Genomic DNA, 26,562 nt, shown 5'->3' on the forward strand with positions numbered 1-26,562 from the left:
TAAACGGTTTGTTTTTATCATACATGCAGTTTTAGCGCCAAACTAACAGGATTCTGTTTTTAGAAAGAGAAAAAAGTCACAAAAATGAAATCATAATGAAAGGAGGACATAAAATTACAAGAAAATAGTAATTTTATGACCAAATAAAGTCGTGTTAAAACGACAGAAAGGTGGTAAAAATATGAAAATAAACTTGCAATAATGTGAGGATAAGTTTGTAAAAATCCCAGAGTGGGAGAAGAATGAGGTCCTAACATGAGAGGAATAAAAAATACTAAATAAAGTGCCAGTAATAAAAGTTGTAACATCATGAGAATAAATTTCCTGCTTTCATTTCCTGAACTCGTCAGTTTTCTCCCCAGAACCTCCTGATGTTTCACTTTCAGTTTGTTTTTGCTGCTTGGTGGAAACCAGCAGGTTGTTTAAACTTAAATCATATTTTAGGTTTTGCTACAAAGTGACTTTGTTGCAGTTGGAGGTGAAACGTGCAGAAAACCTTTTCTGGTTCTGTGACTTCCTGACTCACGTTGGTGGCCGGGTCTTCTGCCGGCTTGGCTCCGCCTTCGTCCTGCAGGTCCGGCGCCGTCGGTACGGAGACGGGCAGCAGAGGGGAGCGGGCCTTCCCGGCCTGGCCCAGAGACGCCGTCTTCACCTGGGGCTTCGGCAGGCTGGCACCTGGAGGAGAACCGGAGACGTTTCAGGGTCACCGGGTCAGTCTGGGCTCAAACCTTCAGGTTCCAACCAGAGGAGGTGAAATCAGGAGCAGCTGGTCGATCGTAAGGTCGACTCGCCGCACACTTTCTCTTTGCACAATCAGGATTTAAAGACAGAACAAAAGGAACAGATTTTATCTGCGAATGGAGCGTATTATATATAATTTGTGACAGCAGGTCGGCATAATCAATGACTTAAAAAGAAAAATGTGAATATAATCACCGGGGCGCTGATGAGGCTAATCAAGGATGTTTCTGGGGTCTAATCAGCGCTAATGATGACCTCTGCTGGCGGCGGCCGGACATGCAGACGTCACTGATGATGGCGGACAGGAAGTTACGGCTTTACAGACAGGATGAGACGCGGCGGCGTTCAGGGAGCGAACGGCGAGCTCCACTGGCGAGTCTGGACCGGAAACGGTCCATGATCGTTTCCAGGTCATAAATCCAGACTTCCTCGTGATAAAAGGTGACAATCAGCTGCAGTGGAAGGTAACCGTCTGAAGGACCAGGAGCCAAAGCAAATTAAAGGTTTGTTTTTATTTGTCCTTATTTATTCATCATGAACTAAAGCGGCAGACGGAGTGAGGTCTGCTGCTTCCAGCGTTTAATCAGACGAGTCCTGAGGTTTCCTGAGCCGTTAGAGACTCAACAGGCTGGGAGTCTGAGCAGATCCACGCAGAGGGATCGCTTCTACGGAGGCCCAGAAAGGCCAACTAACTGCAACAGAAACAGCAGACGTTACGCTAAACCAGAGTTATGCTAGTAAGTTTATCACGACTTACATTTTAAGAGCCATCAGCAGATAAAATCATTTCAATCAATGTGAATTACAGCAACATTTAATTTCCAGTTGGGACCACTGAAGTATTTTTAGCATCACTTCTGTTTTAGTGTTATTCTGCGTTCACACCGAACATTTGGAGCGTCTGGTTTACATTCAAGGTCCATGTGGACGAATCGAGACGCATCGAGACGTCACGGCGTGTCTGGCGCTCTGAAGCTTTTCCAGCGTTCAAATTGAGTCCAACATGTCCGACACTGGAGATGGAAAATCTGAAGTTTTGCTGCTCAACGCAGAGCGTCGACCAATCAGAGATCAGAGAGACTGTGCGATGTGACGTAGTGGCCTTTAGGTGGAGTCTGCAGGAGATGGGGGTCAGCAGGTCATCAAACTGGGCTCAGCTGAGACGAAAACATGGCTGACAGCGACCGTCGTCAGCGACCGTCGTCGGCGACCGTCGTCGGCGACCGTCGTCGGCGACCGTCGTCGGCGACCGTCGTCAGCGTACGGCTGGCTTAGGAAACGTTCTGTTGATTTGAGCAAATAAAACCCAGAAACTCTCAACGTTTTGTTCAACGCGCGTCGAGCCGTCATCAGCTATCTGAGCCTCCGTTACGACCGCACAAGATTCACCGCGTGATATTATTTTGGTTTCACTTTCAGTTCCACCTGCATAAGGAGACCAGCAGCGGAAAACGACGACTCGTCACAACGCGCTGCCAGAGCAAAAAGTCAAGCGTCTGACTTCAAACTGCAAACGGTCTGACTGGAAGCATCAGACGAGTTTGTGACGTGTGAAACACGTCCGACGTGAAAACAGCATCACTCTGGTTTTAGCGTTAGCTCAGTTTAAGCAGCACTTCCTCCTGTTCGGCTTTAAAAGCCTCGGGTTTTATCCGTCTCATCGCCGCCGTCTGGGTCGCTTCCTGTTCTTCATGCATGTTTCAGAGTTTCAGCCGACGCTCTGCAGACGTCCGGCTGGACCGCAGGAAGTCTTGAGCAACGGGAGGAGACGAGACGACAGCTGAAGTTTGGTCCAAACCGGGTCGTCAGCAGAACCAGAGTTGCTAAAACATTCATCTGCAAAACTCAGCAAACCTCAACGTTCCCAGGCAGGTTGGGTTTTACTTTAACTTCCACAATAAAAACAGGAAAACATTCATTTCAGAATCCGGCGTTTCGTCTTCCATTGTTTTCCTGAACTCATGAAGCGACGGCTGCAGATACGGAGCCGACCCATAAACCAGAGGAATGGTTCGTTCATAATCGGGTCAACCTCTGCTGGATGGTGAAACCTGAGTATCGACGACCTTTTCAGCTGCTGACAGGAAGAGTTTGACCTCATAACACACATCGACCGCTCTGATGACAGCTTTACACGCAACTAGGTGATGAAAACGAAGAGCAGAAGTCATTTAGAGACCGTGTGCTGCTCCGGCCTCCGCTCACAGAAACGATCAAAACTCTCATGAGTGGAGAGAAAACGGGTCGGATCAATGCTTCAAAGAAAAGGAAACCAACAGCCAAACTGAGCTGCTTTTAATCCGTCAGGGGAGAGACGGGAAGAAAAGCAACAAGCAGAAGAAAAACGGACCCAAAAGGCTGATATTCTCCACAGCCTCTCCAGTCTGGAGGCCTGCTGAGGCCAACAATGTCCTCCATCCCTCTGCTGATCAATAAACATCCATCCTGCTGCCTGCAGCTCGACCGGCTCTCAGCAGAGACCAGAAACAGATCAACCAGCAGACCCAGAGCTCGGTTCCCTCTGCGCAACTCAAAGATTCACTTAAACTCCAAGAAGCTTTGAGCAGCAAAACGTGACCTGGAGGAAGTTTAGTGAAAGTTTATCAGCGAGACAATCGGAGGAAAGATACAGATGCTGCATGTTTTCTGTTTTTGTTGGAGAAACATTTTCTGTACACCAGATTTTATTTTTAAACCTCGGAACGTGTTGCCAGTAATCTGTTTCCAGGGGGAACTTTTTCTTTGCTACACCACTAAAACATCGGAAGGGAAGCGAATCCTGGAGAGTTGAACATAAACGCAGCGAAGAAAAAGTACAAGAAACTGATTTAATTATCAGTTACAGCTGATAATTAAATCTGATCATGATTATTTTATTGTCCCACTGGGACACGAATAAAGACCTGAATATGAATTATATGGAGACATATTAGTGACACAGTAAGTAGAAAACGAGGAGTAAATTTCTGCCAAGATATAAAAAATTTTCTACAAAAAACAAAAATTTCTGAGTTTGAAAAGTTAAAATTTTAGAAGAAAAAACAGCAGCAGCTCTGGAGTAAATCCTCCTTTCATTACAAAACTAAGTTAAAAAGTGAGATGAGGGGAAGGATAGTCTGGTGTTCTGAGGCCAAGGCAGATTTCTGCCAAAACATCAGAACATTTCTAGAAAATAAACTTTTTCTGGCTCGTTGCTGCGTCTGGATCTTCCTGTCCAGGTGAAGTGAAGGTCAGACTGAGCAGCTCCAGGATGAACCCGGAGCTTCAGGGGGTCACACCTGACAGGTGAGGTGAGGTGCAGGTGTGAAATGCCCACCAGGGTTCCATCAGAGCCGTGTGTGTGTGTGTGTGTGTGTGTGTGTGTGTGTGTGTGTGTTTGGGGTCGCAGTCAGAGCTGGTATCGATCCTCGGAGTGGTTTGAAGTGGATCCAGCAGCAGATGAAAGGTTTCTGAGGAGACGTCTCGTCTCTGGAGGACGACACGTCTCGGCTTCACGCTGCCGTCTCTCCACTCATGACCTACTTCTCATTTCCTGCCTGTTGGGCTCATTGTTGGGCTCATTGTTGGGCTCATTGTTGGGCTCATTGTTTGCCCTCCGACTGGTGGATCTGGTAGAGCTGCTGCCCGGCAGCAACCAGGTCCCGGGTTCGAATCCCAGCCTGGACTGTTAGAGATCACAGCGCCACCTGCAGGCTTCGTTTTAACTTTTCCCCTGAGATCCGCCGTCCTGTAACTTCTACGATCTGTTCATTTTCCCATAACGCCTAAAAATCACCTCATCTCATGAAGGGAACCACAGAAAACAAAATTCACACTTTAGGTTTCAACTGTTTCTACAAACGACCCAAACGCTTAAAAAAACATCCAGCAGATTTTTATCAATAAGTTCAAGGAAAACGAGCCCTTTCAAAAACCTCTCGATTGTTGAGTCACACTGCACTGTTACCTAGCAACGCTAGCCAAGCCTGTTACCTAGCAACCCCAGGTGAGTTCCAGCCTGTTACCTAGCAACCTCAGCCGAGGTCGTTACCTAGCAACCCCAGCTGAGTTCCAGCCTGTTACCTAGCAACCTCAGCTAAGGTCGTTACTTAGCAACCCCAGCTGAGTTCTTGCCTGTTACCTAGCAACCCCAGCCGAGTTCCAGCTCTGTATGCCCTGCACTGCAAAAAACACAAAATGTTACAAAGTATTTTTGGTCTAGTTTCTACTGCAAATATCTTAGTAAACCTGAAATAATATAAAACTAATTCATAAGTAACTTTTCAGACGGAACTAGAAGTTTGTTTTAAGTGAATAATTCCCTAATATAGATGAAAAAGTTCTAGTTCCTCTGGTAGATTAAGTTTTATAACAAGACATTTTTCCCATGTTTAAGTGAAATAATCTGCTAATGGAACTAGAACTTTTTCATCAATATTAGGGAATTATTGACTTAAAAGAAGCTCCTGTATCTTACTGCAAAGTTACCAAGTATTCTTGGTCAAATATCTTATTGAACTTTATAAAAGATAAAACTAACTGATAAGTAAGATTTTGTGTTTTTGCAGTGTGCTGGAGAAGATAAGTGTTTTGATGTCAACTCAGTCCAGAAACCGTTTGCTGTATTCTTGTCAGTTGTGCAGGAGGCTCCACTGATGCTTTTCAAAGATGTACGGTTGTATAATTGCACGTCTGTTTGCAGCTATTTTCGTGTGCGAGTGTAAAAGTTGAGATGGGAGGAACTGAGCAAAATCTGATTATCTAAGAATGACTTTGTGGAACACATGGGATGAGCTTTGAATAGGCCACTGATCCGTCCTGACGGGTCACCTTTAGAGCAGAAAAAGGCCAGCGAGTCGTTACTGTCCGCTCTGGTGGCGTTTCTGTGGTGACGACACATTTATTTTTGTTTTCCTGCAGGCGTTGGGGCTGAAAGCGTCCATCACAGGTGGACCGGTCCGCCTCCAGCTGCCTCCGTCCTCAGAGCCGGACATCGACTAGGACAATCCTGTTACAGCTCCGAGCTGTGAACTGTTCGTTCAGATCAATTCAGCCGAGTCACGGCTGCAGAAAAGATCTCTGCTGATGAACAGCTTTTATTATCCTCATTAAACCTGCAGACAGGAAGGGTCGTTGGATTTACTGCAGAAAAATGTCCCACATGCATATTGATGCTCGTTACTATGCTGATGATACTGTGTCATATTTTACTTTATGAAAAGCTAAAAGCAGTTTTGATGTTATCCAATCAAATTAAAGCTTGTTTTTAATGCTCACAAATCTAAACTTATCTAATCATAAAACAGAGTTAATCTCATCTACTTTTACTTTTTACATCAAACAGTTTGTAAAAAAGTTGTTTTTTATTTCAGAGTTGAATCTTGTTTATTTTACATGATTTTTATTTTAATTTAACCTTTATTTATGCAGGTTGTCTCAGTAGAACCTGTTCTGATCAAATCATTTCAGTCGGATGCGACAGACCAGATGTGAAAACTAATCCAGATGAATAAAAACTGACCTACATCACCGGCAGATAACAACTGAAAATAGAAAACGACTAAATATTAAATATGAATTAAGTCAGAAGGATTACTGGGATTAATAACAAACGTTTTGCTCCAGAGGGATTCAGGAACAAAACTGTTTAAATTTAAACAATTAATAAAAATGATTTGCTAATAAAATATAATCATTTTAATTTATGTTTAAACTGGAATTTCTTGGAGATTTTTAGTAAAATATACAGAAAAGATTCTGCTGTGTGGAGCTGATGATGCTTATAAATAAAACCAAAGATAATAAACTTAAGCCTCGACTTTCACTTCTTGTTGGTTTTTTACTTTTTTGCCATTTGACAGAAGTTTAAATATTATTTATTTCTGTTTTCTAGTTTTGTCTTGTATTTTTTCAGCATTGTGTGTTTTTTACTTTTTTTTTATTTTCAGCTGTTTATGGAAAAGTTGAAAATGACCAAAATCTAAAATAAATATTCTGATTCTGTTTAAAATGCAGTGATAAAACATTTTGGAGAGTAAATGAGTTTCTCTGGACTTCTGGATGTTTTTCCTCTTTGAACTGTGACATTTCATGAAGAAACGTGAAATGGAGAAGATCACGACTCCAATTCATTTACATGAGAACCACTTTAAAGAACTGGAACAATTTCTACATGTAGGGAAGGATCCGTCTGAAAATGATCTAATAAATGGAAAGATTGTTTTCTTTTTTATCCTGTGACCTAAATTTGTTTCTCTCATTGTTTTTGTAGCTTCCTGATCTTTATATTCCTCCTTCTATTTGTAGGAGTTATTTGTTTATTTCAATGTGTAATAAAATAACATTAAATTGAAAATATTAAAAATAATTGGGTTCTAAAGAACGAAGAAAGGAAACAATATCAGTATTTATGCTAACTAGCTTAGCATGATGTAGCCCGTTAGCTTAGATGCTAGTTTTAGCGTCAGGTTTTGGCTAAATGTGACATTTTCCCCCATCCTGGTCTGTTTACTGTGAGGGAACAGTGAGGGAACGGTGAGAGAACAGTGAGGGAACAGTGAGGGAACGGTGAGGGAACAGTGAGGGAATGGTGAGGGAACAGCGAGGGAACGGTGAGGGAACAGTGAGGGAACGGTGAGGGAACAGCGAGGGAACGGTGAGGGAACAGTGAGGGAATGGTGAGGGAACAGCGAGGGAACGGTGAGGGAACAGTGAGGGAACGGTGAGGGAACAGTGAGGGAACAGCAAGGGAACGATGAGGGAACAGTGAGGGAACGGTGAGGGAACAGTGAGGGAACAGCAAGGGAACGATGAGGGAACAGTGAGGGAACGGTGAGGGAACAGTGAGGGAACAGCAAGGGAACGATGAGGGAACAGTGAGGGAACGGTGAGGGAACAGTGAGGGAACAGCAAGGGAACGATGAGGGAACAGTGAGGGAACGGTAAACGAACAGTGAGGGAACAGTGAGGGAACGGTAAACGAACAGTGAGCGATTAGAGTCCTGCTCTCTGGCTGCTGTCGCCTCAGGGTAACAGTCTGAGTGAAAAGTTTCCTGGAGCTAAAAATCAATGATAATCTGAGGCGACCTGGTATGACACACACACACACACACACACACACACACACACACACACACACACACACACACACACACGTTTGTTTTGCTATCTTTGTGGGGACTTTCCATTGACTTCCATTCATTTCTACAGCCTAAACCTGACCTTTACCCTTTTCCTAACCCTAACCAACCAAAACTCAATTCATACCTTAGCCCTAAATCTGACCACCTGACCCAAAAACAGGGTTTCCCCTCGTGGGGACCAGGCTCAGGTCCCCACGAGGAGCGATTGGTCCCCACAACGTAGCATATGTCAGGAAAATCGTCCCCACAAGGTATTACAAACGCACACACACACACACACACACACACACACACACACACACACACACACACACACACACACACACACACACACAAACACACACACACACCATAGCAAACAGTTTGTTTCTGTTTTTAGCTTTTAGCTGCAGTCAAATACAAAGTAGCTCTATAGAAAATGTCACCTTGCTGCTGTTCTACTGCCCCTAGTGGCCGGTTGGAAGACTGTATCATCCCAAAGTGAAATTAAATGGCGTCGTAACTCGTCACTTCATAAACCGTAGAGACGGAAATATTTCAGTGTCCATCGATTCGATTCTTCTGTTCAAACCAGAGATTCAGTTTAAATTAAGAATAAAAGAGTGAAATAAACACAACAGTTATGTAAAACACTTTGATAATGCACCAAATTACTCCGGGTTATAATTAAACATAAATATGTTTGTGAATTTACTAGAATTAACATTATGTTTAAAACAAAACAGCAGCGTGCTTTTAAATGAAGTCTGGAGTTTAATTTGTTTCATAATGAACCGATCAGAGCAGCTAACGGCTAACAGCTGCTAGCCCAGGTTTAAACCAGCGGTGGGGTCGGGCCGCGGCGCTGAGCGGCTGACAGACAGACAGACAGGTACCAGTACGGCAGAGGCAGAACAGAGGCGGGTTGAGTCGGGTCGGATCCCTCCGGCGGATGTCAGGGCCGGTTACAGCGTATTAAAGATATACAAACACACAGTGTGTGTGTAACAGCCTGGGGCCAACGCATTCAGCCTCCCTGACTAAAATATTAAAGCAGAGAGGATCCGGCTGAAACGTGGAATATGACAGGAAATCAGCGCCGGCTGCAGGAAAACGGATTCAGACAAACAGAAACTCTGGTTCCTCTGAGGAACCACAGCTGGGCTCTGATTAAATGATCCAACTGGGCCAATTTCACACCGTAAGGAGCAGAAAATCGGCTTAACCTGATGACTGTGGGAACAGAAGCTGTTATTTCCTTACATGCAGGCCTGTTGTAGGTTTGGACCAGGAGATGTTTGCTCTCATGTTGCATCATCCTGCAGTTCAACGAGAATCGGAGGAGACAAACTGTTGGAGCTGAAAACGAAACGTTTTCTCTCTTTATGGGATGAAACGTTTGAGCTGCTGCGACTTTAATCTGTTCTGGACAGAAAGATGCTTCAGCCTGCGGCGCTTCACAAGCAGGGAGAATATTTCACCACATGCAATCAGAGAATATCCAAAACCTTTGACCCAAACTAACATTTATTATGAGTTGAGTAAATTAAGCTGATATTTCTTTCTGTAAAGTTCATTTTGTCTTATTTCAGATGTTTGCAGTCAAACTAACATGTTTGTTTTTCAGTGTAACTGGACCTTTCTGGCCTCAGGTTGCTGCTGAGCGCTACCCCGCCAGCAGGGGGCGGTACTCACCGGCCTGCGGCAGCATGGAGGTGTACACCTTGGGGTCGATGGCTCCCATCGGCGGCGGCAGCAGCGGGTTGGTGAAGCTGCGCAGGGGGTGCGTGGGCCGGACGCAGGCCGTGGGGATGCTGCGCCCGGCCGCCGCCTGGGCCTCCTCCGAGGGGCCCGAGGCGGCGGGGGCCCCGGGGACGGGCCCCACCGGGGGCACCAGGTCGGCGGCGGGAGCGGCAGAACCGGGCAGCAGCGGGGCGGCCGGAGGGGGCGGAGCCTGCTGCTGCAGCAGCGGGGCGGCGGAGGAGTCGGACGGCATCGCTGACAGGAAGCAGAAACAGGAGGAGAGTCCAATTAGAGCGACTGTCTCTGGTAGAGCAACGTCTGAGGAACATCAGAGCCAAACGGCTCCGACTGCGGCGCTTTGAGGAAGAGACCAGATGTCAAACAGAAGAATCTGATCTGTGGATGAAATCAAGTCAACAGCCACAGAAACCAGAGGAAAAACGAATCTACAGCAGAAAGAAACCAAACAGAATAAAATACAATCAAAGCCTTCACAAAACATCAGGCTGGCCAAGAATAAAGGGGAAAATTCCCTTTTATGCTTTAAAATAAAACACTGTAGGACTGGAGGTTTGGCTCTGCTGAACTCTGACCTGAATGAACCTGGAGGTGAAGCTCTGCTGAACTCTGACCTGAATGAACCTGGAGGTGAAGCTCTGCTGAACTCTGACCTGAATGAACCTGGAGGTGAAGCTCTGCTGAACTCTGACCTGAATGAACCTGGAGGTGAAGCTCTGCTGAACTCTGACCTGAAGGAACCTGGAGGTGAAGCTTTGCTGAACTCTGACCTGAATGAACCTGGAGGTGAAGCTTTGCTGAACTCTGACCTGAAGGAACCTGGAGGTGAAGCTCTGCTGAACTCTGACCTGAAGGAACCTGGAGGTGAAGCTTTGCTCCGCAGCAAAGGGACAAATAACCGTTTAACTCAGAGCCACTCAAAGTTTTATTCTCGCTCTCTGCGTCGGCTACGCTACGCACAGACCTGTTGCCGTAGCAACCAGCAACAACGGCACTTTATGCATCAGATTCAACACCAAAAGAGACGTAACCATTTCCCACTCAGCAGAACTTGGACTAGGACGTTCCGGCTCTTCGTCCTCTTGTCTCATGGTTTTAGTTTTCCGCTACACATGAAGCGTTTTTGCCACCAGCTTTTGGTAGAAGTGAAGCTAAGCGGATATAAATGGAGCCTCTGTTAAAGCCGTTCTACTGATTTCTCCACTACAGTAAAACATTTCAGTTAAAAAGCCGAGTTTTTTTAAAGCTTTTATTAAAACCGATGAATGTTTTGTGCTGAGTGTCTCTCTAATGAAAGAGGTCAGAGATAATAACACAGAGGAGGCGGCTGATCTGATCTCCATTAGCACTTTCCCGTCACCGTGACGACAACAAGCCTCCATTACAGCCGGGACTCAAACAACAAAAGCTCCTTTTTGAAACGGTTTGTTGTTTAACGGCGTAAAGTTTCTAATTCTGACTTTACTCAGTAATTAACAGAAGACTGTAGCTTCAGCTCTGCCCTCGTTTTCTCTCCGTTTCTTATCATCTCTGCGCTCCGCGGTTAGCGGCGCCGCCCCGAAGGCCGGCTTTGATCATGTGCTCTGCGGGCAGCGATGGGCCTCCTGGGTCGCCGACGACTCGACGACTGAAGCCGCTCCGCCTCCCCGCGCTGCCGTTAGCTCTCTGACACGAGCCGAGCAGGAATTAATCAATTACTGAATTACTGCTCCCAACCTCGTCGTTAGCCGTTCGCTGCGGCAGTAAAACCAGGATTAACGGCAAGAAAAGCAGGAAAGAGAACAGAGGAGCTGGAGACGTTTACTGACCTGAAAACGGACAAACGAAGAGTTTCACTGTCTTCACCGCCCACAGATCGGATACAGAATAGAGACAGAAGAAGTGAAACTCCATGTGAGACATAAATAATCTGTCCTGTTGTCCTCAGGAAAAGACAAACATCTGTTTTAAACAGCAGGATTTCCTCTTCAGACAAACTGGAGGACGATCAGATTATCAAGATGCTCTACACAGAATTTTAAACTGTTTAGATGATTATACAAAATTTGTTTCTTGTAAGTTTTTCTTCTTCCATTTGAGTTTCCACTGTTTCTAAAAACAACTCAAGCTATTTAATAAAAACACCCAGTCACTGCTTGGGAATAAGTTTGTTTTTATGTCTGGAAAACGAGACACTTCAAAAACCTCCAGACTGTTGAGCCACAGTGTCCCGTTACCTAGCAACCCCAGCGGCGTTCTGCCCGTTACCTAGCAACCCCAGCTGAGCTCCAGCACATTTGGTCAGCCAGTTTTACCGCTGTATGCGCTGTACAATGGCTGCTGGAAAAGACTTAGCATCCAGAAACCACTTGCTGTGGTCTTACTGGTTGTACAGGAAGCTCCACTCCTGCTTTTCAAAGACGTAAGATTGCATAATTGTACAGCTGTTTGCACTCACATGTCGGTACCTGGTGTGTGATGTTTGGTACCTGGTGTGTGATGTTTGGTACCTGGTGTGTGATGTTTGGTACCTGGTGTGTGATGTTTGGTACCTGGTGTGTGATGTTTGGTACCTGGTGTGTGATGTTTGGTACCTGGTGTGTGATGTTTGGTACCTGGTGTGTGATGTTTGGTACCTGGTGTGTGATGTTTGGTACCTGGTGTGTGATGTTTGGTACCTGGTGTGTGATGTTTGGTACCTGGTGTGTGATGTTTGGTACCTGGTGTGTGATGTTTGGTACCTGGTGTGTGATGTTTGGTACCTGCTGTGTGATGTTTGGTACCTGGTGTGTGATGTTTGGTACCTGGTGTGTGATGTTTGGTACCTGGTGTGTGATGTTTGGTACCTGGTGTGTGATGTTTGGTACCTGGTGTGTGATGTTTGGTACCTGCTGTGTGATGTTTGGTACCTGCTGTGTGATGTTTGGTGCCTGGTGTGTGATGTTTGGTGCCTGGTGTGTGATGTTTGGTACCTGCTGTGTGATGTTTGGTACCTGGTGTGTGATGTTTGGTACCTGCTGTGTGATGTTTGGTACCTGGTGTGTGATGTTTGGTGCCTGGTGTGTGATGTTTGGTACCTGGTGTGTATCCTCGGTCCACCGTCAGGCTGGGGAACGGCATGGGCCTGAGGCTGAACTTGTTGTGTGTGAAGCCGCAGGACGGTGAAGGCAGGATCCCCGGATACTGAGAGGATTCCAGCGTAGGAACCGGGATGGCGCTGACCACAGCTGGAACACAGACAGGAAGACGTTACTAGCCAAACTGGGACAGCATTAGCAGCAGGAACGGCTAGCAGACTGTTTAGCATAACTTTAGCTTCCAGTCCAACTGTCTGGAGCGGCGGAGATACTTTCCATCAGAATATATCCTTTAAAATGTATTTAAAATCATTCCTGCCATTTTCTTTACTCCTAAGATTTCAAGGGAAAAATTAGAAACATCTGATCAAAGAGAGACGCAGGATTTTAGATACAAACCGAAGTTTGTTGGTCGTGATAATTTTCAGAAGACTTTCGTCACTGAAAGTCTCTTTGACATCATCTGAAGTAACATCTGGTTCCATCAAGTCGAGAATAACCCGCAGTGGGAACAGCTAAGTAAAAGGTGAGCTGAAGCTAATGCTAACACGCTTCACTAAGAACATATTTAGCTCTAAAACTCTACTAAAATTCTTAACTGAGCTAATTGCAGTCAAAAAAGAAACATTTTCGATTTGCTGCTAAATTATTAAATAAATAAAAACATGAGCTGAAGTTTTTAATCTGAGCAAAGTTTCAGGAAGTCCTGATCATTCATGGAGCTTCTTTAGAAATCTGCAGTGTTAGCCGCTACATGCTAACACAGTAGCAGCTAACCCTGTGCATTCAGATGCTATTTTAGGCTTGAATAGCTCCTGATAAGCCATGTAATTAATCATATTTCATATTTGCGCGCTAAATGTAAATTCTTTTTTTCCTTTAATGAATATTTAAAAACATTCGTCTTAGAGGAACTCATCATCTCACTGACAGCTGATGATCCTACTGATGCTAACTTGGTAGCATATCTTATCAAAGAGTTGTTGACAACATGCTAGCTGATGCTAACACAGCTCGTGGGCAAATGCGGGTAACCATGGCAACCGGAGAGCGTTGTTTCTGCCAGTAATCCCTCCCTACTGAAGCCTGTAACATTTCAAAGCCTGCTCTCTCGCTCTGCTGCTTCCTGAAGTTTCTCTGAGGCGGATCAGGAGCCAGATCCCTCCGTCTGGGTCAGGAGGTGAAAACTTTCAGGCTTCAAACTCTAAAACTTATTGGAAAGGTTGTTTGGGTCACCCTGGCCCAGCTCTACCGCTGCAGGGTGTTTTTAAGATGCTGGAGTTTCTGAGTTGTTGTTTTTTAGCTGATTCTGGCAGCAGAAGCTCCACCGTTTGTCCTCTGGCTTCATTTGCAGCCATAAAAACAAAACCACAATCAAACGGCGCGATCACAGCAGAGAGACACATTAAGGTTTAAATGTCCTCGTTACCGACGGGCGGGGAGGGGCGCGGTGAAACGGCTGCGGATCCGGCTGCAGCGCTGCAGCACGGCCGGGTCTGGAGGTGTGAGGAGGAGGAAGGCAGACAGAGTTCATACTGTGACCTTGAGAGGAAACTGCAGGGAGGCGAGCTCAGTGAGACTGATTACACAGCGCCTCAGGTCTACAGCACACAGAGAGAAATCACTGCACGGCTCCTCAGGCCTGTTTGGAAGATAAGGAGCTCCCCCCAGTTCCTATTATTGTCTGAAGCTGCACGTATATATTTCCTTTTGTCTTCTCTAAAACACATCCAGGCAGAATGAGTGCAGCTGAGCTCTCTGTTGTCTCTCAGTAATCCTTCATGTTTGATTAAAAAACTCCCACACTCTCACTCTTTGTTCAGCAGGCGCTGAAGGTAAGAGACAAGAAACGGTTTCTACTCTGTTCCTCTAACATGGAGGGAAAAACGTTTCTAATGCAACGATGCAAATAAAATCTGATCTCATTTCTGTATCTGTGGGACTTCAGCTCCTCTCTGCTGGGGAAAGTTGTTTTCTGTCAGTGGTGGTTGAGCTTCTGTCGCTAACAGACGAGCTAATGTTCAGCTTTAAGCTAACTGTGAAAATGTTTACCACAATTTGCTTCTATAAATAAATTAACTAAAGTGTTGATTAACTGAAGATAAAAAAGGTCAGTCATTGTTATTCTCAGCTAAAATGCTAAAGCGATAAAGGTGAAGCTAATTTTCCATTTAGCACTTTAGCTAACTGTGAAAACACTTAGCTTCTCTTAAATTAAGTTTTCTGGATAAAAACACTAATTTACTTGGATGTTTTGTAATCTTCCAGTTGAATAAAGTTCAACATCTGTGTTGAAGTTTATTTTATTGACTGTAGAGAATTATTAAAGTAGCTATGCTCTTATTTTGAAGGGGTCTCATTACATAGCAGGTGCATTTCCTCTCTTTATATTCGCTCTTAATATTTAAGATAAACTACAGATAGTGAAGAACCAGAAATAAACAATTCTAGTATATAATGGTTTACCGAAGATGTAAATTATGTTAAAAATTGAGGCTCGTTGTTTTTTTAGGTATATTTTGAATACTTTAGCGCTTTAGCATTAGCTTCTGCTAAGTCCAGTGTTGTAGCATGTTAGTGACAGAGGAGCTAATGTTTATGATTGGTGCTTTAGGGTTAGCGTCACTAACTTTTCAGCTAGCTTTAATGCATATTAAACTTTATCTGCATTAAATTTTTATAATTTCTTTAAACTTTTTAAAAATTAAAGAGTTTCTGTCTGACTTCATCACCTCACATCTTTTCCAGCTCAGTTTCACGTCATTAAGTTTTACACTTTCATCTCTGCAGGTCCTGCTCCAGATTTTCAATCAGATGGGGGTATGAACTTTGACTAGGCCATTAAAACTTTAGATGACCTGAGGTTATGTGGTTGTGGCGAGTCTCCAGCGTGTTTTTAAACCATGAAGTTTCACACATGATCCGTTTGGTTTGGACCGTAATCTGAGAGCAGCTGTCAGGTTTCCTGTCTGGTCTCAGTTTAGTGATCAGAAGCAGAAACATTTTCACCTCTCTGGTCGGATAAAAATGAAATAAATCCTTCAGGCTCTGCAGCTTTTGTTTCCGTTTCCTCTCAACGTCTCGACTCTCTGCTCAGAAACGTTTTCATAAAGAACAAACTGCAGGAAAAGTCGATGGAAGGAAGACGGATCCTGAACTTCCGGCTTGGTTTCAGTTTCTGCTCGCTGCAGGCCGGATCAACCTGTAGCCTCCCAGATCCATCAATATTCCCGATCAATACCAGTATGGATCTGGCCCAATCGTCTCTGGTCATCTGGCTGCTGTAATCAAACTGCTTCTCTTAAAATGATTGCAGCTCAAATCGACACAAATGAAATCTGCTGATCAATACGTCCCGATCGACGCTGCGATCGATGGAGCTGAACGGGAGAAAATGTTGTTCAGGTTTCCTGGCAGCAGCGCTCCGACCGGAACGTGAAGGGAGAATCCGGACGGAGATCTGGACCTCAGCCTGAGGACGAGGCAAAGAGCCGAGCGACGGCAGAGCCTCCGAACGTCCAGGAGGAGACTGAGCGAAACACTGGAGACGGTTCAGACGGTTCTGACCGACCCAGATGGTTCAGACGGTTCTGATGGTTCAGACCGACCCAGATGGTTCAGACGGTTCTGATGGTTCTGACCGACCCAGATGGTTCAGACGGTTCTGATGGTTCTGACCGACCCAGATGGTTCAGACGGTTCTGATGGTTCAGACCGACCCAGATGGTTCAGACGGTTCTGATGGTTCTGACCGACCCAGATGGTTCAGACGGTTCTGATGGTTCTGACCGACCCAGATGGTTCAGACGGTTCTGATGGTTCTGACCGACCCAGATGGTTCAGACGGTTCTGATGGTTCTCACCGACCCAGATGGTTCAGACGGTTCTGATGGTTCTGACCGACCCAGATGGTTCAGACGGTTCTGATGGTTCTCACCGACTGCGATTTGTTTTCTGCAGAGACGCGTTTTATCTGCTGATCAGTTTGACTTCCTGTAGCAACATCAGCAGTGACCTCAGAGAAGCAGCTATGGAGCTACATTAGAGCCATGAAGTTTGCTGCAAAAATCATTTTGAAACTGAAAAAAGAAATAAAAAAAATATGAATCTGAAAAGTTTTCAACTTTATTCAGCTTTAATGTTTTTCTGCGTTATTTTATAATTTCAAACTTTTTTTCAATTTTTATTCAGTTCACTTTTTTTACATTATTTTTTAGTTACAAAATTATTTTTATTCAGTTTTTTAAAAATCAGTTTATTTTTATTTTTCGTCAACATTTTTTATTTTATTTTGGACCAAAACACAGAGGATAAGCAGAGCAGAGGAGGAAATTTAATGGTCATTTATATTCTCCCGTAGTTATTTATATATAATGAGATCAAATAATTTTATCTTCATTAATATTCAGTTATAACTGAGGCAGAAAAATGAAAAAACGTTGAAAAGTTGAAAATTATCCTGCAAACATTTGAAGATGGAAAATACAAACATGAAGCTGTGTGTGTGTGTTCCTGTGTGTGTGTGTTCCTGTGTGTGTTCCTGTGTGTGTGTGTTCGTGTGTGTGTGTGTTCCTGTGTGTGTTCCTGTGTTCCTGTGTGTGTTCCTGTGTGTGTGTGTTCCTGTGTGTGTTCCTGTGTGTGTGTGTGTTCCTGTGTGTGTGTGTTCCTGTGTGTGTTCCTGTGTTCCTGTGTGTGTTCCTGTGTGTGTTCCTGTGTGTGTTCCTGTGTGTGTTCCTGTGTGTGTGTGTTCCTGTGTGTGTTCCTGTGTGTGTGTTCCTGTGTGTGTGTGTTCCTGTGTGTGTTCCTGTGTGTGTTCCTGTGTGTGTGTGTTCCTCTGTGTGCGTGTTCGTGTGTGTGTATTCCTGTGTGTGTGTATTCCTGTGTGTATGTGTTCGTGTGTGTGTGTTCCTGTGTGTGTTCCTGTGTGTGTGTGTTCGTGTGTGTGTTCCTGTGTGTGTTCCTGTGTTCCTGTGTGTGTGTTCCTGTGTGTGTTCCTGTGTTCCTGTGTGTGTGTTCCTGTGTGTGTTCCTGTGTGTATTCCTGTGTGTGTTCCTGTGTGTGTTCCTGTGTGTGTTCCTGTGTGTGTTCCTGTGTGTGTTCCTGTGTGTGTTCCTGTGTGTATTCCTGTGTGTGTTCCTGTGTGTGTTCCTGTGTGTGTTCCTGTGTGTGTGTGTGTGTTCGTGTGTGTGTTCCTGTGTGTGTTCCTGTGTGTGTTCCTGTGTGTATTCCTGTGTGTGTTCCTGTGTGTGTTCCTGTGTGTGTTCCTGTGTGTGTGTGTGTTCCTGTGTGTGTTCCTGTGTGTGTTCCTGTGTGTGTGTGTTCGTGTGTTCCTGTGTGTGTTCGTGTGTTCCTGTGTGTGTGTATTCCTGTGTGTGTGTATTCCTGTGTGTGTTCCTGTGTGTGTTCCTGTGTGTGTGTTCCTGTGTGTGTGTGTATTCCTGTGTGTATTCATGTGTGTGTTCCTGTGTGTATTCCTGTGTGTGTTCCTGTGTGTGTATTCCTGTGTGTGTGTGTTCCTGTGTGTGTTCCTGTGTTCCTGTGTGTGTTCCTGTGTGTGTTCCTGTGTGTGTTCCTGTGTGTGTTCCTGTGTGTGTGTGTTCCTGTGTGTGTTCCTGTGTGTGTGTTCCTGTGTGTGTGTGTTCCTGTGTGTGTTCCTGTGTGTGTTCCTGTGTGTGTGTGTTCCTCTGTGTGCGTGTTCGTGTGTGTGTATTCCTGTGTGTGTGTATTCCTGTGTGTATGTGTTCGTGTGTGTGTGTTCCTGTGTGTGTTCCTGTGTGTGTGTGTTCGTGTGTGTGTTCCTGTGTGTGTTCCTGTGTTCCTGTGTGTGTGTTCCTGTGTGTGTTCCTGTGTTCCTGTGTGTGTGTTCCTGTGTGTGTTCCTGTGTGTATTCCTGTGTGTGTTCCTGTGTGTGTTCCTGTGTGTGTTCCTGTGTGTGTTCCTGTGTGTGTTCCTGTGTGTGTTCCTGTGTGTATTCCTGTGTGTGTTCCTGTGTGTGTTCCTGTGTGTGTTCCTGTGTGTGTGTGTGTGTTCGTGTGTGTGTTCCTGTGTGTGTTCCTGTGTGTGTTCCTGTGTGTATTCCTGTGTGTGTTCCTGTGTGTGTTCCTGTGTGTGTTCCTGTGTGTGTGTGTGTTCCTGTGTGTGTTCCTGTGTGTGTTCCTGTGTGTGTGTGTTCGTGTGTTCCTGTGTGTGTTCGTGTGTTCCTGTGTGTGTGTATTCCTGTGTGTGTTCCTGTGTGTGTTCCTGTGTGTGTGTTCCTGTGTGTGTGTGTATTCCTGTGTGTATTCATGTGTGTGTTCCTGTGTGTATTCCTGTGTGTGTTCCTGTGTGTGTGTATTCCTGTGTGTGTGTATTCCTGTGTGTGTGTGTATTCCTGTGTGTGTTCCTGTGTGTGTGTATTCCTGTGTGTGTGTATTCCTGTGTGTGTGTATTCCTGTGTGTGTGTATTCCTGTGTGTGTGTATTCATGTGTGTGTGTGTGTATATTCCTGTGTGTGTGTATTCCTGTGTGTATTCCTGTGTGTGTTCCTGTGTGTGTGTGTATTCCTGTGTGTGTTCCTGTGTGTGTTCCTGTGTGTATTCCTGTGTGTGTTCCTGTGTGTGTTCCTGTGTGTGTTCCTGTGTGTATTCCTGTGTGTATTCCTGTGTGTGTTCCTGTGTGTGTTCCTGTGTGTATTCCTGTGTGTGTTCCTGTGTGTGTTCCTGTGTGTGTTCCTGTGTGTATTCCTGTGTGTGTTCCTGTGTGTGTTCCTCCTCGTCGCTGTTCGGTTCTGTGGTTCCTGTTTGACGCGGCGTCTATAAACAACAAGGTGGAAGATGAGAAGAGAGAGAAACCCTAAAAGCCCGGCGGCGTCCTGAGAGCCGGATAATTACTCTGAGATCCAGATCCAGAACCAGATCCAGAACCAGAACCAGATCCAGAACCAGAACCAGGTCCAGAACCAGAACCAGAACCAGATCCAGAACCAGAACCAGATCCAGAACCAGAACCAGAACCAGATCCAGAACCAGAACCAGATCCAGAACCAGAACCAGATCCAGATCTAGAACCAGAACCGCAGCACGCAGGCAGAATGGAGGCTGTAATTAGACGCTGCTGCTGCTGCTGAACTAGATCTGCTTCACACTGAGACTCTGAAGATGTTCAACATCTTCGGCTCGGTGGGAATTAAAGCAGCTTCACACACAAACCGCAGAAACGAGGCAGGAGCAGCAGAGGCGTTACCGTGGCGATGAAACAGGAGCCTGATGTCGGATTAAAAGGCTACATTTGCCCCGTGTTTAATTTATTTATTCTATTTATTATGAATCAGCTGAAGGCGGGGAAGTCATGCTGCCTTGCAGTAAGAACGTCCTAGTCCATACCTCAACCTGAGGTCGCCTGCTGGTTCTGTCTGGGTTCTCCAGCCTCCTCTATCAGTCCAGAGCCATGACAGTCAGGCTAACCCGACTAACTGAGTTCTTCCCTCCAGGGCTGGAGCAGAACCGACTCCATGACGCTGGAGCTGCTCCAGCTGCTGCAGCTGCTGCAGCTGCTGCAGCTGCTGCAGCTGCTGGAGCTGCAGCATCAGAAGCGTTGCCACTAAATACTTTTTGTCTTTTTTCTAGTCCAAATATTTTATAAAAATAAGACAAAACTAAATATCCAGTAACTTTTCAGATAATTTTCCATTAAATCTGATGAAAGAAAAGAACTCGTTCCTCTGGCAGATTATTGGATTATAATCCCTGATGGCAGTAATCTGCTGCTGTAATCTGATGGATTGTAACTGTGATCATAATGAGACATTTTTCCATGAACTTGTTCTTTTAAGGAATTTTTGACCTAAATAAGCTTCTATATTTGGAGTCAGTCAGTTTTATCTAAAGTGGATTAAAACACTCGCAGTCGATCTAGATTCATAATATTTGGTCGTTTTGGGAGGTTTTGGATCTTCAGCTGTTGGAGTTTAAGTAAAAGGAACAAAGATTTTTTGTTCTCCCCACCAGGCGTCCATCATCTCCTCATTTCGGCCCAAATTATCTTTTAATAAGCTCCCTGAAGGACGAGAACATCCAGCGCCGGCGCCTCGCTTCCGGCGCTGGAATTAATGCTGCGAATATGAAACAACTCATCAGAGCCATCACCCAGGAGGAGGAGAGGAAGAAAAGCTCTGGAGTTTAAAGGAGCGAGCCGGAGCGGCGCTGCTGGAGGTTCTGGACGGCCCGGTTCTGGACGGCCCGGTTCTGGATAATAACAATAATCCAGACTGACGTTCGTCAGGAATCATCCTGAGTTTCTTTATCCTCATCAGATCGACGAGCAAACAGAGCAGGAATGAATCGGCTCTGATATCTGAAGGAGCAGAACCAGCAGAAGTCCAGTTCTCACACACACACACACACACACACACACACAGACACACAGACACACACACACACACACACAGACACACACACACACAGACACACACACACACACAGACACACACACACAGACACACACACGTTTGTTTTGCTATCTTTGTGGGGACTTTCCATTGACTTCCATTCATTTTTTCTCATTTCTACAGCCTAAACCTGACCTTTACCCTTTTCCTAACCCTAACCAACCAAAACTCAATTCATACCTTAGCCCTAACTCTGACCCCTGACCCAAAAACAGGGTTTCCCCTCGTGGGGACCAGGCTCCGGTCCCCACGAGGAGCGATTGGTCCCCACAACGTGGTATATGTCAGGAAAATCGTCCCCACAAGGTATTACAAACAAACGCACGCAGACACACACACAGTTCTTGCAGTAAGAACGTCCTAGTCCATACCTCAACCTGAGGTCACACACACACACAGACACACGCAGACACACACACACACACACACACACACACACAGACACACAGACACAGACACACACACACACACACACACACACACAGAGAAAACACCCCCACACACACACACAGACACCCCCCCCCACACACACACACACACAGACACACGCAGACACACACACACACACACACACACACACACACACACACACACCCCCACACACACAGACACACACACACACACACACACACACACACAGACACACACACACACACACACACACACACACACGCAGACACACACACACACACGCAGACACACACACACACGTTTGTTTTGCTATCTTTGTGGGGACTTTCCATTGACTTTCATTCATTTTTTCTCATTTCTACAGCCTAAACCTGACCTTTACCCTTTTCCTAACCCTAACCAACCAAAACTCAATTCATACCTTAGCCCTAACTCTGACCCCTGACCCAAAAACAGGGTTTCCCCTCGTGGGGACCAGGCTCAGGTCCCCACGAGGAGCGATTGGTCCCCACAACGTAGCATATGTCAGGAAAATCGTCCCCACAAGGTATTACAAACAAACGCACGCAGACACACACAGACACACACACACACAGACACACGCAGACACACACACACACACACAGACACACGCAGACACACACACACACACACACACACACACACACAGACACAGACACACGCAGACACACACACACACACACACACACACACACACAGACACAGGCAGACACACACACACACACACACAGACACAGACACACACACACACACACACACACAGACACACACACACACACACACACAGACACAGACACACACACACACACACACACACAGAGAAAACACCCCCACACACACACACACACACACACACACACCCCGCCCCGGTGTGACCTACGCGTGCTGCTGGGCTGCAGGTCCATGGGGATCATCATCTTGCCCCTGGTTCCCCTCCTGGCCGTGACGGACCGGTCCAGAGTGGAGATGCCGCTGGACGCCTCGTCGCCGTCGGCTCCTGGGGGAAACGCCGCGTTAGCTCCGGACGTTTCTCTGAGCAGAGCCCTGAGGTTCTGCCGGGTCGCCCGCCGGTACCTGAGTGGCTGCTCTTGCTGCCCATCTGGCTCTCTGATTGGCTGTGGGCCACCTGGGGGCGGTCCTGGCAGGCCTGCAGCGGCGAGTCGCGTCCGGTCGGGGCGACGCTCGGCGCCTTCTCCAGGTTCTTCATCTCCATCTCCTCGTGGTGGATCCACAGGTCCGGCGGCCGCAGCTCCTTCTGGCTGCCCTTACGCTTCCCGGCGCCGTGGCTGGCCCGCTTCCTGCCGGGTCAACGGGTCAGTCAGTGAACGAGTCAACGGACCGGACAGAAACATCAGAACCAGAACCCGACATGGAGAAGCAGCATTCAGCTTCTATTCACCACAGATCTGGAACTAATCGGCCGAAACACAGAGACTAGAAACCCTCCTGTTGCAGCTTGTCTTCATCTATTAAACAATGTTTTCTGTCTGTTTGTGTTTCTATTGAGCATGAAGTCGGAGCAGCGCCTCACTTCCTCTGCTGGGAGGACGAGCGGTGGATGCAGACGAGCGCCGTGACGACGACCACGCTGATGGCGCCCACGGAGACCAGGATGATGACCAGCAGGTAGCTGTTCTTCTGAGGCGTCACGCTGCCGTGCGGCGGCCGCATCTGACCAATGGGAGACTCTGCAAGCATCGGGGGGCGGGGTCAGGATATCAAACACTAAACAGTGATCAACAAACTGATTCTATCCAGACTCAACATGGCAGAAAACTGATCAAATCGTCCATCTGATAAACGACACAATGACAGTTAAAATACCAAAAAGTGCCTGATTTAATGTATTTCTATAAATAAGTAAATAACTGAGACCCTACAGGAAGAAGATGGCACAGAAAATTAAAATGGAAAAAAATACACCAAATGCTCAAACAAGACCAAAAAGGAAACGGCTGAAAGAAAAGAAAACGTCAGCACAAATAATGTCATTAAACCAGAGGAAATAAAAACCTTGTTCCACTAAATAAAAACTGACCCTGAGCAGGTTGGCTGGGACTTTATCTGAATGTTTTGTTGCTGTCGTTAAGTTGCTGCTACTTTCTCCTACTACTCTCCGATGACCTTCTGCAGAACGATTGGAAAGATGTTGGAGTAGGGGATACGAGGCTCCGCCATTATGATGGCTGGAAGAGACGGTCGCCATGGTTACGCAGCAAAAAGGCAGAAAGCAGCAATTCAACCAGACAAGTGATGAAGAAAAGTCCAGAAAAAGCAACGAGCTGCTGCATCATGAGCGGCCATGTTGGATGTCTGATAACTGGGATGAGTTAAAGTTCAGGTAATCCGTCTGCATGGAGGGAAAAACCAGAGGACTGAACCATCGAGCTGACCTTGGAGGAAAAGAGACCGAAGGAGAAGAAAGGAGGAAAAAAACCAGTGAAGGTGGAGAGAAGACGGATGAAAGGAAGAAATGAAGAAAAATGTTGTAGTGATGGAGAGAGAGGCCCTGCAGCTCTCCTCCGTTCGCTCGTCTCTCCCAATGAAAAGCTCAATCCATCAAAGCGTCCAGCTGCAGACCACGACTCCACACTGCTTCCCTTTAAACTTCCATCTAATAAAGCCGCCTCTCCCTGTTTTCCACATTCTGCATTGATTTGGTTCTGCAGCGAGCCGCCGCCGCTCTGAGGGAGCGAAGCCGCAGATCGTTAAAGTCAAACTCCTCTGTTGTCGGCGGCAGGCGGAGAAGTTGAGGAGACTCGGTCAGGACGGGCAGAATGACAGACTAATTACTCTCCTGGGCGGAGACGAGGAAAAGACTTGATTAATGACCTCCTATCATAATCATCCCACCGCTGAATGAAAACATTTAACACCTTGTTAAGTTAATGCACCTCCTGCATCACCTGCTGACTGATGGGACAAGCGGAGCAGACTGAGCCTCTTCAGTTCACCACCCAGGTTTATCTGAGCATACCGCTATGCTAACGCTGCTAATGCTAAAGCTGCTAACATTAAAGCTGCTAATGCTAAAGTTAGAGCTGCTAACATTAAAGCTGATAATGCTAAAGCTAGAGCTGCTAACATTAAAGCTGATAATCCTAAAGCTAAAGTTGCTAATGCTAAAGCTAGAGCTGCTAATGCTAAAGCTGCTAACATTAAAGCTGCTAATGTTAAAGCTAGAGCTGCTAATGCTAAAGCTGCTAACATTAAAGCTGCTAATGTTAAAGCTAGAGCTGCTAATGCTAAAGCTGCTAATGTTAAAGCTGCTAATGTTAAAGCTAGAGCTGCTAATGCTAAAGCTGATAATCCTAAAGCTAAAGCTGCTAATGCTAAAGCTAGAGCTGCTAATGCTAAAGCTGCTAACATTAAAGCTGCTAATGTTAAAGCTAGAGCTGCTAATGCTAAAGCTGCTAATGTTAAAGCTAGAGCTGCTAATGCTAAAGCTGATAATCCTAAAGCTAAAGCTGCTAATGCTAAAGCTAGAGCTGCTAATGCTAAAGCTGCTAATGCTAAAGCTGATAATCCTAAAGCTAAAGCTGCTAATGCTAAAGCTAGAGCTGCTAATGCTAAAGCTGCTAACATTAAAGCTGCTAATGTTAAAGCTAGAGCTGCTAATGCTAAAGCAGCTAATGCTAAAGCTAGAGCTGCTAACATTAAAGCTGCTAATGTTAAAGCTAGAGCTGTTAATGCTAAAGCTGCTAATGCTAAAACTAGAGCTGCTAATGTTAAAGCTGCTAATGCTAAAGCTGCTCATGCTAAAGCTGCTAATCCTAAAGCTAGAGCTGCTAATGCTAAAGCTGCTAACGCTAAAACTAGAGCTGTTAATGCGAAAGCTGCTAACGTTAAAACTAGAGCTGCTAATGTTAAAGCTGCTAATGCTAAAGCTGCTAATGCTAACATTGTTAACCCTAAAGCTCCTAAAGCTAAAGTTGCTAATGCTAAATCTACCAAAGCTAGTGCTTCATAGTAAACCTCACATAATTAGGTTTTATTTAAAAGCCGTGAAAACCTGCGGCAGCCGCAGTTTATATTTGGAGATGTTCATTCAGATGGAAATGATTTGAGAGAGGAAAGTTTTCTGATAATTAATAATCAGCTGAGCGGTTGTTGAATTACCTGAAGACAAGTTAGAATTTGGGCAAACATGGAAGGAATTGATGTGGAAGCTCCCTGTTAATTTAGCAAATCTCTGCAGCATCGCCCTGAAGGTAAGACTGAACAGTGTCCAGAATGTGTGGGGTCTGCAGACATGTTAGGTACTCAGTCCATCTGAACGTTATGGTGACATCATGCTGCCACCGCCGTGCTTCAGGAGCAGAGAACTGAAACTCTTTTATTGCTGCTTTCAGCTAAAAGAAAAAAGGGTAACACTTTATTTGAAGGGGGTGAATAAGACTGACATGACACTGTCATAAACATGTCATAACACCTGTCATCAACATGAATAAGCCTTCATGAATATTTATGACTGTTGTCATAAAGCGTCATTCGGTAAATTATGACACTTTTAATTCAAAGTTGACATTATTCAAAATGTCTTTGTTATGATAACTTGACATTAACCAGGAAGTCATTACTGATATAAATCTGTTATAAAAGTTTTACTGATTGCACTTTAAAAATTAGGTAACTTTATGTTATTAAAGGTAAAGTTTAAACAGTGATGATTTCCTGGTTAATGTCAAGTTGTCATAACAAAGACATTTTGAATAATGTCAACTTTGTATTAAAAGTGTCATAATTTACCGAATGACGCTTTATGACAACAGTCATAAATATTCATGAATTCATGTTCATGACAGGTGTTATGACATGTTTATGACAGTGTCATGACAGTCTTATTCAACCCCCTTCAAATAAAGTGTTAGTGAAAAAAGTTTGAGTTGGATTTGTCTGCAGGTTTCAAACAACCTGCTGAAGAGCTGAAAGAAAAATAAACTTCTAAAAAATGAGTCTGTTGTGTTTCATTTCTGAGATGCAGCAGACTGGTGTATTTTTATTCTGTTACATTTATAATGTGCAGCAAACAAAGGAAAGAGCAGAG

General features: G+C 45.3%; 1 protein-coding gene across 1 annotated transcript in view; it reads right to left on the reverse strand.

Annotated features, from left to right (window-relative positions):
• Positions 1 to 26,562, reverse strand: part of dcc (DCC netrin 1 receptor) — a 118,872-nt gene that overhangs the window by 8,388 nt on the left and 83,922 nt on the right. The window contains exons 22-27 of the mRNA XM_088011222.1: positions 23,047 to 23,203; positions 22,590 to 22,813; positions 22,396 to 22,512; positions 12,659 to 12,808; positions 9,537 to 9,839; positions 527 to 675 (exon numbers count right to left, since the gene is read on the reverse strand). Coding sequence (XP_087867348.1) covers positions 527 to 675; positions 9,537 to 9,839; positions 12,659 to 12,808; positions 22,396 to 22,512; positions 22,590 to 22,813; positions 23,047 to 23,203 — 1,100 coding nt within the window. The remainder of the gene's footprint in view (positions 1 to 526; positions 676 to 9,536; positions 9,840 to 12,658; positions 12,809 to 22,395; positions 22,513 to 22,589; positions 22,814 to 23,046; positions 23,204 to 26,562) is intronic.

Source organism: Poecilia mexicana, unplaced genomic scaffold, assembly GCF_051168715.1.
Source record: "Poecilia mexicana isolate PSO_F unplaced genomic scaffold, ASM5116871v1 scaffold_12, whole genome shotgun sequence".
Classification (NCBI taxonomy): domain Eukaryota; kingdom Metazoa; phylum Chordata; class Actinopteri; order Cyprinodontiformes; family Poeciliidae; genus Poecilia; species Poecilia mexicana.